This window comes from Amblyomma maculatum, chromosome 10 (genome assembly GCF_055883805.1).
Source record: "Amblyomma maculatum isolate TAMU_Amacu chromosome 10, ASM5588380v1, whole genome shotgun sequence".
NCBI classification, from domain to species: domain Eukaryota; kingdom Metazoa; phylum Arthropoda; class Arachnida; order Ixodida; family Ixodidae; genus Amblyomma; species Amblyomma maculatum.
In genome coordinates this window covers 158,312,760-158,325,467 of record NC_139353.1, presented here as the reverse complement: position 1 = coordinate 158,325,467, position 12,708 = coordinate 158,312,760, and the positions used below count along the sequence as shown (strand labels likewise).

Sequence of the window (12,708 nt, the reverse complement as noted above, 5' to 3'; positions counted from 1 at the left end):
GGAGCTCCTTTTCTTTTTCTTTTTTTTTTTTAGTTTATGGTAAACTGGACCCTGTGAGAACTCGCGAAGATGTTCGTTCCTACGCATCTACACTCCTAACCCGTCTGACGATCCGCCGACGACGCCTGTCTCCTTCCCTTCCACACAGGAGTGATTAAGCTTCCGACACGGGAGTGATTAAGAGACGCTGCCGACGCTTTGCGGCGCATTCCTTCGAACGAGAGACGGATGGGCTTCCGCTACTCATTCAGGCACTCGAAGGGGAGTACCTAAACAATGCCCCGCCGTCTGAGCGCCAGGCGCCGACTCGTCAGCCCCGTCGGCTTCTGTCGTCTTCGCTGACCGATACCCGCTACCGCCACGGGAGTGATTAAGGGCCGTTTCTGTCGCTTCGAGGCACCCTCCTTCGAACGGCGACACGCAGGGGCATACACGTCAAGTTCCGGGAATCGAGGGGGGATTAACCCGACAATGCCCCTCTGCTTTGGCGCTAGGCCGCGCGCGAACTGACGTTCCCTCGCATCGACATTCTCCTTGAACACTGCTTCCACGAAGATGACTGGAATCAAACCATTGCAAGCAGTTCCTTGCTATAAGACTTGAACACAAGAGGTACCGTGCTGCCGAAAGTCTCCAGCGAAGGACAGCTAAAACTTCAAGTGTATAGCAAAGCGGAGCGGTAGGTTGACATTTTGCTAGTTGCATATTGGGGCGGTGGCTACGAGCTCCCACGGCGAGACCCTGAATGCAAGCCACTGCACGTAGGATATGGTTTTGTTGTGGGATATTGAAAATTACTTGCACAACACGGTCAAAAGGAGCATAAACAGCGCAGTCTGATGGGCAAATTGCTCCGAAATAACAGCTAGATAAATCCCACCATCACCGAGAGTAAGCACGTGTGAGACACTACACTCCCTTATTCCTTTCTCCAACTACGTGGAGGTGTACCGCAATACCCTTATAATGAGAAGGAAGCCGATTTTCATAAGGTGTCTTCGACTGACGGCACTCGTGGAGTTTTGTGTGCAGTCCTGCATAGCTCCCGAGACTCATATAGGTCTCGGAGGCTATCCTACGTTCCTACAAATGGTGTATAGAACTAGTGCTAACTAGAGACGCTGGCGCATGCTGCGAAATGTTGCGATTGTTGGCGATGTTTGTTTGTTAGGCCAGTGCTTGCTGGAGAACAGTGCTCCACGAGTGCCGTCCGCCGAAAACACCATTAGTGAGGGTGAGCCAAAGGGCGCCACTGCCGCCCCTAAGGGAAGAATTTCTTGCGCGTTAAGCTATGCAAGGCGGGGTATTGTATTAATCTCAGCAGTTATCCCCAAGTGGGCATATTTGTGCTAAGCATATCAGTATAACTTGTCTGCGACCAGATTAATAGCTTGAAGCGTTGTCATGGCTGTCTTTTCGTATTCTTCGCTTCAGTCCCCTGATTACTAGCTCCTCCCTAATGCGGCCAGGTCTCTGTAATGTGATTGCAGGTGGAGATACCGGTGTCTTCAATGTGTGAGATTACTGCAGATACACTTCGCGCTATAACCACTGAAGGTCGCCAAATTAGAAAGCAGCCTTACCGAGAGAGGCCTAACATCTGACATTCAGCCTACCGACCGCTGTTGGGGCCAATACCACCGCTTAGGCATTGTAAATCGTGTAAATCACCTGAAAAATAGTTTTAACTTCCGACATTACCTAGCGCATCGCTGGTTTATTTGATATTATTGACTAATGATACTGAATGCCAATCAAATTTGTTTATAGATAGACGCTTGAGACATGCCGCGGTTTGCTGCATTCAACGACTGATGGACCACACTGATGCACTGATGGACTACATATCTTCATGTTTTAGTTGGTGCTCTAAGATATGAGCGGTCTTGATGCACAAATGCTTATTGAAAAGCTTTCTTGGGCGTGCGGTTACAAACCTGTGCACTTTATTAAGTTTTGTTTTCCGACTGTACACTGTTTTACAAAAGTCTCGCTAGTTTCATCTGAGACTTTCGAAAGTAACTGCCACGTGCAGTAAACAGGATGCTTTTTTATTTGCGCAGGCGACCAGAAGCACTGCGCGATGCATGTTGACGTCGGTGAGCCGTCGTCTGTGGACACACTTTTCCGGAACATCCGCACCACATTTCAGCAGCCTCTCAGTATTGTCGTCAACTGTGCAGGAACATGTACTTTCTCGCCTATACCTGACTGTAACGACGATATATTTGATGAAGTCATCAGAATTAATCTGAAGGTAAGATAGAAATCATAAGTTCTTTATATTTGTCCTCTAAGCGATTCGTGCTTTTGGCTATAATGGGTGACCACGTTTTGAATATTTTTTGAATAACGAAAACAAGACTCTTTTAGAGCCTTTTTGGCGCCATTTGAGCAGCTGAGGAAGTAAAACAATATAAGCACGACATTCTTTACAGCCTCTTTGAAGCCCGACGATTGAATGTTGGAAATGTTACTTATACAAAAATCATTTATACAAGAATCTCCTTGTAATTCTCGTGACCATTTTGCTTTTGCAGATGGTTCTATTATAAAGAATTAACAGGAATCATTAATGCATAGATGTGTATGGTTGTCGGGGACTTCCTGACGTGTGAGCTGCAAAGCAGGAGGCCTTATTTAATGCAAGCCGGACGCCAGATGTTCCCCGCAACGAAAGGCAGATAGGGTAAAGCTTGCCCCAATATTCAGTTATACACTTCGAATTTGTTAAATGTAAGATTCCTGCTCACCAGCTGCGTGCAGAGCGTTTTTGATTGTTTAGTGGTACACAAGTTTCTTTACTCTGCTTATATGGAAATCGTATTTTCAGCTACCCCGGCACGTACAGGCAGATGTGGTATACTAAGAAAGCATTCTTGCCTGTATCTGCCCATGGCGACAATATGCACGCCATATTAGAGATTTTCATGAATTGCATCTCACTGGCAATAACGCTACCTGTCAGACTATCTGCTTGATGAACACTACAGTAAACGGATAGTACGAGTCGCAGTGCATGCCATTTCTCCCAAAATTATGTGACACTGAGCAAAAATAACTCAAGTTACCGACATTCTAGTGGAATTAAAGAAGAAGAAATGGGCATGGGTAGGACATGTAGTGCGAAGAGAGGATAACCGATAGTCGCTCAGGGTAACAAACTGGATTCCAAAGGAAGGAAAGCGTAGCAGGGGGCAGCAGAAAGTTAGGTGGGTAGATGAGGTTAAGAAGTTCGCGGGGGTCAAGTGGATGCAGCTAGCACAAAACCGGTTTAAGTGAAGAAATATGGGGATATTTCTGCAGTGGGTATAGTCAGGCTGATGATGATGATGATGAGAAAAAATAACGGATGCAATTTCGATTATTTCTTATTGCCCCGAACTTTTTCCATTTTGTGCCTTCTCGAATTCAGATCTAACTAATAGTATAGCAAACGACCCTCTTGTCTAGGCTGAAGTGGCTTCTGCTTTATTAGGATATAAAGGGCAGAAAATACAATGCAAACACAGCGCTCAATTTTCTCGAGATTGTATACACTTCTTTTTTAAATAAAATTTGGCAGACTGAAAATATTCCCCTGCGTAGGACGCATAGGCACATTCTGAGTGCATTGCCCCATTAGGGCCGATATTCTAATCCTCTGCACTTCTCAGACGTAACCGCTGAGGCCGGCATCTACGCTGCCTTATCCATCGGCTCACTCAATAATTTCTCCCCTTGTCACCATCTCTAACGGCTTCCTCCAGATGCATTTACGTATATCATCATTTTTTATCTCGTTTCCTAATAAAGCCTGACTCAAAAACACAACAACCATCTAGTGTCGATAACCAATGTAGATGCCAATCAATTTCACGTGACTCCCTAGCTAGTCGAACGTTTCTATGTTAGATTTCTGAAAAACAAATGCTTCATCCGAACTCACTGCAGATATGCGAGAAATTGCTTGCACATGCAGGCAAGGCGAAAGGCATTCAACAGACATTGCCCTGTACGAACCGTTATATCAGCCGTGCTTGTAACAGCTATTTTTTGACTATTTAGTATCTACAATTTTTTCAGACATAAGCACGAGTGCGGCAATTCGTATCACATGTCACTTTTCTTGCGAAATCGATTGAGTTTTTGATTGAGTTTCTTTGATATCGAGTTCCTTTTTTTCGGACATCTTTTTCAGGGCACGTTTTTGGTGACTCGTGCAGCCAGTCAGGAAATGCTTCGTTGGAAAGAAAAACTGCCCGAAGGGGGTGGAGCCATTGTAAACGTCTCCAGCACTTTGGCCGAGGTTTGCACTGCCGGATTTAGTGCATACGCCGCTTCTAAGGCGGGTATTGAGGCTTTGACTAAGGTTACAGCTAGAGAACTGGCGGCTCACGACATTCGATGTAATACCGTAATACCGTCATGGACCGACACTCCACTAACAGCTGCATTGGGAGAAGATATGAGGTCCACTGCTATATCAAGGACGCCGCTTAAAAGGACCGCCAAGCCACAAGAAATCGCCGAAGCCATCGTGTTTCTGTGCTCGCCTAAATCAAGCTCTTACATCACAGGCTCGTCCATGGTTGTCAGTGGTGGACTCTGGATGTGACGTATGCTTTTCTATGAATGTCGCGCTCTAGTCAAGGCACCACAGTTATGAAGTTTTCTTTTTATATAATGTTACTGCACCTTGTAAACGCATCACTTTCCTTACTTCACTCTCAGGATACATTAGAGGGGAAGGGTAGTCGACAATGAAAAAAGTAGCAATGGACAGAAATATAATTATGAAATTATATACAATGAAGAAAAATATTTTGTTTATGAGTTTTCTTACAACATAAAATAAATCATGAAAATAATGCCAACTGCTGGGAAAAACCAGCATAATTAACTCCGTTAATCAAATTCTTCCTTATGCATTAGTGGGAGAAAGAATGCGTTGTTGAATTGACATTAACTTTCGCACGAATTTTTAAAAACTAAACTCACGATAGCATAAATGCACCGGCAAGTACATAAGATTACGCAAAAGCAGATTAAACACAGGAATCAAGAATTTACGAGGTTGCAAATGGCTGGAAGGATGCAAAAAGCTGAAGAAGAATACAAGAATGTAGTATGCGCTACCAAATGGCATAAGTTAGGCCGAGAGTGGAATCTTAACCACATGGCTGCCTGCAAACATGAAGCCAGCCGCATATTTTGTACGCGCGTCACGTGTGATTCCGATGTAATTGTTTTGCTTCCTGTACCTAATTAAACTGTGCGTGACGTCATTGAGCCAATCGTGTTGCATGCAAATATTAAGCCCGGTAAGTTTGGGTTTATTCCACAGACGCCGTTTCAGCGGTAGTGAATGACTTTGGTGATGTTTTCAAGATACTGGCACCAGACAAGCATACCAATTTGACTGGAAAATGTGACGTTCTCTTTGAAATTTTCGTATGTTTGTGATCAGAAATCAGGCAAAGTGCAACTAATGCCAGCACCGTTGCGGTAGAGAATACATGTCTTTATTATCCGCTTGGCTAAGGCATAATTGACTCATTTCCTCCGGGTCGCGCATGCATGTGACTGCTGCCTTTGAATTTGTGGAAACTTTCTAAAGCCGTTTATTGATTAGATTTAAAGTCTTGTTGCATTAGTTATCTGCATTTTATGCTTCAGTCACATATAATTACAGACGCCAAACCTCTTATCGCTCATCAGCCGCATACGGTTCGACCTAACAAAAACGTAATAATAAATTTATCACGGATTATGCACTTATTACCCCGTAACTGAAGGAAATATTGCGGGATCAATGGCAAGTCACGGTCTAGTGCTGCCAACTTGTAGAAATGCAGCCGATACTGGGGGAACGCTCATTAGCGGTGGCCATCAATGGCTGTGTCATTGCGTTGGATTACCAATAATGGAGGGAACAGTGCACAGCCAGGCCCTTGGTTGGAAGAGTTATGAAGTGACAGTGTCAATATTGTGGAAACAGTAGAAAACTAAGGCCTTCGTAGACAGTATATAGCAGTGGAATTACCAATATGGCAGGGCATAGTGCACACAGTAGTAAAATTAGTAAAATAGTCAGGCACGTGGTAAAACACCAGTTCACCACTGCATACTACAGAAAGCAATACTTTTTGCTAGGCTAATTAAGCCCCGGTTTAGCCTTGGGTGCGCTTAAAAGTGAACTTGACACACCGAAGCGATTCCTTGGTTTGTACCTAAGATCATAAGATACCGAGACTAAACCTTTTATAAGATCATGATGACGCTACTGTGTTTTCGCTGGCGGTGCCAGCCGGAATAAAGAAAAAAAAGAAATTATTCTGTTACAGTATTCCACCAGTTCATGCAGCATACCTACAATAAAGCAGGACTGAAAAATGCAGTTGACCATTTAGGCCTTTTTTTTACAGAAGGCACGTGGCGCGTGAGCACTTTAGCTTCTTCTGGAAAGCTGCAAAATCATTCATGTTTTCGTTTCTACGCAAAGGCCAAGCTTATTTTTCCAGTTCGCCTCGTCGCGTGAAGGCGTGATGGCCGTGGTCGCACTCTCACCTTGAGCTGTTGCCTAGCAACCACCGCAGATGTCGGCATGCCGAGCAGATGGCAGCTGCAGAGTTGCTGTCGCTCGCTTCGCCTGTTGTGCGCACGTGCGGTACAGAAGAGGAGATGTGGCAGTGGGTGTATATATACGGTTCGGCCTAGCGGGAGATGAGCCATTATTGAGAGCGATGAGTCGGCTAGACTGAAAGAAGCCGGATTTCGTCGTCGGAACAAAACAAGTTGAAGACAGCGTGCCGAAGAGAGCGAAGAAGAGCGCACCAAACGGCCGACATGAATGAACCAATAGCGCTTTGTGCCCTATGCAAATCGGCGGATCATGACACGCGCTCCCCCGTTTGTCCAAAGAAGAAGCGAACGAGGCCGTCGCGCAAGCCGCCTGGAAAAGCAGATATTCCTACAAGTAATCTCTTCGCTGCTCTTACATGTGACGAAACCGGCTTCCCTGAACTTCCTTTACTTGACCCATCTGCTCATCATACGTCTTCCCAGCATCGTTCATAAGCACAAGCGGCTCACCATCGTGGATCAAATGGTACACCAAAACGACCAGTGCACCAATCACATGTGAATGCCGCAGATGAAGACGCTGTTTTAGACAATGCCAATGCAGAGGCTCGCCAACGTCTAGACGAACTCACCCAGCTCCGAGAACAGGGTCGCTCTCACCCCTCTCGAAGAAGTATAATACCTCGTGATAAGATTTCAGACGAATCACCTCCAATAAGCATCAAACCACAATCACGTGCAGACAACCCGTTAACCCCGAATACCCCGACAGTGGATAAAATATTAGCCCTTATGGAGCAGGTGACTTCCCTCATCGTAGAATCTCTTCGGCCTCGCAATGGATAATGCACTGTGTCTGGTGGTGCAGTGGAATTGTCGAGGCTTTGCGAATACGGCCTCTGATGTGAACATCCGTCTTCACGACAAAAAGCTGTAGGCGTGGGCCTCCTTACTTCAAGAGCATAACTCACTTCCTCGCCTTTCAGAATTCTGCGCTTACCATTCACCTTCCATTCCTGATCGCCGTTGTATCACCTCTTCCCTCAGCCCAGGTAAATCTGCAATTTACATTCACACTTCAGTTCCCCACACACCGATCGACCTTTCACGGTGGTGTAACACACGCCAAGAGGTGGTAGCTCTCCTAGTTAAGCCTATACGCACGCCACTTATACTAGTTTCCTTTTATGGCCGTCCTGGTTCCGCATCTCCTAATCTTGGATGGGTTCGTTTTCTGTGTTCTACCTACTCGGGTATCCCTATTCTAGTTGGTGGAGACTTCAAGGGCGCACACACCTCGTGGAGTTACCCATCGGATTCTCCCAGGGGTGCACACATCCAGGGCAGCTTTTCAGATAACTCTTCATCTTTTAAATCACCCGCATACATCTACCCGTCTACGAGGTGGGCCTTATTCACCTATTTGACTTGGTGGTTAGGCCCTGGTAGCCCTCGTTGGGCTGTTGAACCAGATACATGGGGTAGTGATCACAGTCCTATCTTTATCTCTCTCACTCCTTCGCGGATACGTAAAATACTCCATAGCGTACGAATAACAAAGTGGGACTCCGTACGCGCAGACAATCGCTTATCTGATTTCATCCCATCATCTGCATCCTCTATTCTCTCTGCTGTTATTGCGTCCCACACGAGTACCACCACTGTCAGTGAAGACGAGCCAAACCCGGACATCAACCTCCTGAATCTTTGGGCTCTGCGTCAACAGTCAGATCATTATGCTGCTCGTAACCCCGATGACCCATCGGCTATCCCCTCTCTTCACCGGGCTACCGCACGTGCGAGGCGGTATGAAAAGCGTCTAGGAAGGCAACGTTGGGCTTCATAGTGTGAGCGCCTGTCCTCCAAGCAGAGTAATCGACAACTATGGCGAGTGTTTCAAGCCATGGAGCGCTCTTCTCAAGTTTCTGATTACACAGAGAACATTCGCCTTGCGATGAATGTAGATGAGGACACATTTGCAAAACAGGCGGCCAGACAGTTTCTTCCCCACTATGATTCCACCTCGACTTCTCCGCCTTGCTTCCCGGTTACCGAACCCCCCGATGCGATTACTTCTGACCTAACCATGTCAGAGCTGCTGGCCTCCATTGACCGCCTCAAATCTAACTCTGCTCCCGTGCACGACGGCATACCTAACTCCTTATTCCGCAACTTGGAAGGGTCTGCTTTGCAGGCCCTGCTTGATGCATTCAATGACGTGTGGCATTCTGGTGCCATGCCGGACGAGTGGAAGCATTCTATTGTTGTTCCAATACCGAAGTCAAGTCATCCTCCAGTATCTCTCTCGGCCCTTCGTCCAATTTCCCTGACGCCAACAATCTGCAAGATTTACGAAAATATTCTCGCCACTCGCTTATCGTGGTGGTTAGAATCCCATGATTGTTATCCAGAATCCCAAATTGGCTTCCGGCCACAAATAGGAACGGAGGACGGTCTTGCTACTTTGGCTGCTGACGTGCTTCACTACTCTCTGCACAGTCATCTTGTTAGAACTGTGATTGCCACAGATATAACAAAGGCATATGATAACATCCTTCACTCAGCCATTCTTGCCTCCCTACAAACTCTTGGTCTCCCTCACAGGTTTCTCCTCGTCATTCACGCCTTTCCAACAAATAGAACGTTCAGTGTGCGTGTCCATGGAAAGCCCTTTGGTCACTTCCCCTCAAACAGAGGAGTGCCCCAGGGCTCCGTTCTCGCCCCTACATTATTTAATGTGGCCTTCATTCCACTTGTTCGAGCCCTAGAGGCCATCCCTTCTATACGCGTGCTTGCGTATGCCGATGATATAACCTTATGGTGCTGTCACCCAGATACGTCTGTCCATCAGGCTGCCCTCCAGCGTGCGCTGGATATATTGACATTTCGCCTCCCTCCTTTGGGTCTAACTCTTTCGCATACAAAATCCCGTTTCATTCGCATTGGAAATAAAGCTGGCTTACGGAAAGCTCCCACTATAAATTTTATGATTCCTCAGGCACAAACCGTTCACATTCTTGGTCTTCTTCTTCATTCCTCTGGGACTGGCATCCCGTGGCTGACAGCCATCCGTAAGACCGCTCACGCTACTCTAGGTTTGATTCGTCACATAGCTATGCGCTCTGGCGGCGCCCGTGCTCACACGGCCCGCCAGCTTGTTCGCTCTGTCCTCCAGCCGCGTATAATCTACCAGGCAAAGTTTCAACGTCTCACCCGCAGACAGTGGGACTCCCTTGATGCCGTCAATCGTGAGGCTATGGGTGCAATAACATACTTCCCCGCCTAACACCCATACCAGTACTTCAGGAGTACGCCCAGCTAAATACGCTCTCTGAACTCGTTGATCAGCGGATGGCAAATAGAGCTCGCAAACAGTCTTTACAACTACATCATTTAAAGACACTACCTCCATGGTCGTACTGCCAGCTCACAGACAATAGCCCCATTTCTTCCCCGTAGTTATCATCCGCGCATCTGCCTGAAGGGTGCATATTATATACCGATGCATCACATACCGCAGAGCGAGGAGTTACTTCTGTGTATAGTCCCTCTCATCCGCATCTCAACACTCACGTGAAATATACCGCGGATGCGTGCACCTCTCTGGCACTGGAACTTAAAGCCATTTACAATGCCGTACATTCCCTTCCGCCAGTTCCTACTTTCAATGCAGTTCATCTTTACACAGACTCTCCCACTGCCCTTAAACAGCTGAAGGCCGTTCGACGTACATTCCAAATAACACAGTCCATACATTTGCTCTGCTCAAAGTACCCATGTCCTGTGCGCATACACTGGATTCGCGGCCACGCTCGCGATCCACATAATATTCAAGCGGATGCTATGACGCACATAAACACATCAGGCGATTTGCTACCTTCCCCTCTTCCCCCAGATCCGTTCCTGTCCCACGTTTCCGACTCGCAAGTTCTGCGCCAGCGAACCCGCGCTCTCATTCCTCCTTGTTCGCACCCTCTCCCCCGTAGTCTAACTCGGCAGGAGGAGGTAACAGTGCGCCGGATCCGGGCAGGGGCGGCTCTGACCCCATCTGTTCGACATCGTTAGCGGGAAAAAGATCTACCAGTGACTGACAGGTGTCCTCACTGTGACACCCCACCTGACGTCTGCGATGTGCGTCACTTGTTGTGGACGTGTCCATCAACGACTCACATTAGGCAACGGATAATCATGAAGGTGGGCCTGCGGTGCAATCGCGATTGTGATTATGAGAAATGGGCAATGGACAATCGCTACACTGCCAACCTTCTGGAATACATAAGCGCAACTGGACTTCACTCCTTCTTTTAACTTTCTATCTCCTGCATCCCATTTCCCCTTTCTCAACTTCCTTGTGGCAAACTTTTCGAAAAAAAAAAGAACAAGATATGCGTCGTAAAGACGACGCGGCTAGACGAGCTCGCTTAGCTTCAAAAAGTGAATCTGTGATGACGATCGAAGACGACGCTTCAAGTTCGGTGCCTCTGAGGCAACCAGAGACAACGCCTAATCACAAGCGAATACTTAGCGTAGGCAAGCAAGTTGCTTTGGCAACACCACTTGGTTAACCACAATTAACCACCAGCAAGTGTTTTCTGCTTCAGGATGGCGTAGAAACAAGGTCTCTAAAGTGTCTCTTAAGAGGAGAATGGTAAAAGTCTACTCTACCTCTCTTATAATTTACCTTAAATCAGTATTCATTGCAGGTAGTGATGGTGGTGGTGAATACGTTTAATAAAAATATAGAGTTACATAAAGGTTGCTCTGGGGTCAGGCTTAGTGCCCTTCCCCTCACAAACACTAGCTGGAGTCCCTAGTACGGGACCCCAGTGGCTTCCGCTGCCGCCACTGCTCGCTTTACCAAGGCCTTTCGGGCTTTCAGGTCTGAGCAGGCGAGTAGGGTCGCCTCCCAGTCCTCCGGGTGGTGTTTGGATTTGGTGCAAAGGCAGGGTTGGAGGGGCACGCCCACACCATGTGAAAAAGAAGGCACTGCGTTTAAGTGACGCCGCGCACATCATGTTATTCCTAAGGAGGCGAAGAAACACGCGTTCCTCCGCTCTTGTTAACCATTTACACGGGTGGCGGTAAATATTGTGTCGGTTTTGGTACAGCTTCGTAATGTCTCTGAAAGTGTAGGCTGGTGTGAATTCTTCTGAGGAGGAAGGAGACGAGGTTGCCCGGTTAGAAAGCGCGCGGGCGGCGGCATCTGCTGCCGCGCTTCCTCCTAGCCCAGATTGAGCCGGAGCCCCCAGACTATGAAGCGGCGGGATGGGCTTTCCACGTACTAGCTGTTTTGCAGTAGTCGGTAGGCCAGGTCCGAGCTGTTTTTTATTAGCCGGTATGCCAGGTATGGGACCCAGCGCTGTTGAAAGTTCCTACACGCCCCTCGCGTGTCCGTTATGATTGTTTTGGAATCAGAGGGTGTTGCTGCCGACGCGATGGCGACCTCCTCTGCCTGTGTTACGCTTCGGGCTTTACCTGTGAGCCCGTTTACCGTTTTGGACTCGTGGATCACTGCCGCCGTGTACCAGCCGCAGTGCCATACGTAACTATAATTGGTTTACAGGCAAGGAAAGGTGCCGTATCTGTCACACTTTCTCCGGCAAATGTACCGGAGAAACCATGGCTCCTGTAGCGTGGCGTTCGTTTGCGCGCGTTCAGATTGCAATATTGCAGATGTTTGGGACGCTAGACAAAGAGCACACATCTCGTGGAATCTCGTGCACCGGTGCAACGCCTAAAAGAAGCATTGACAGATCTCACGCAGAGATTTTGCGCACCACACACGCGCATGGAATTTCGTTCCATGGGCCTAAATAAAAAGGGCACCATAAAAAGCAAATCTGTGTACTGCCAATCTAACGAGTATCCTTCCGATCCCCAGCAGAGCACGCTGAACGACTACTCGACGACGGGCCTCTGTTTTTGTTATTGCCTATTTTTGACAAGTAAGATTTCACAGAAACAAGCCCCAATTACATCATGATCACATGGCTATGAACACGTGTAGGGACATCATGACCAGCCAGTGTTAGCTAGGCTTCGTGACATTAAAACACCTGCAACGGCAACAGAAGTTTAACCCTTGAGACCCAGTCGCGAGGCTCTGCAGACGCAGAGCAGGTGGCGGCAGAAAGTTAGGTGGGC

The 12,708-nt window shown here is 47.5% G+C and overlaps 1 protein-coding gene across 2 annotated transcripts in view; it reads left to right on the top strand.

The window, feature by feature from the left end:
* Positions 1–4,794, top strand: part of LOC146177770 ((3R)-3-hydroxyacyl-CoA dehydrogenase-like) — an 8,002-nt gene extending 3,208 nt beyond the window's left edge. Inside the window, exons 2-4 of one of the 2 annotated variants that reach the window (XM_084581290.1) lie at positions 376–379; positions 2,072–2,257; positions 4,181–4,794. In XM_084581290.1, coding sequence (XP_084437416.1) covers positions 376–379; positions 2,072–2,257; positions 4,181–4,597 — 607 coding nt within the window. In that variant the 3' untranslated portion in view covers positions 4,598–4,794. The remainder of the gene's footprint in view (positions 1–375; positions 380–2,071; positions 2,258–4,180) is intronic. The other variant, XM_084581291.1, reaches the window with a different exon arrangement.
* Positions 4,795–12,708: the final 7,914 nt, after the last annotated feature.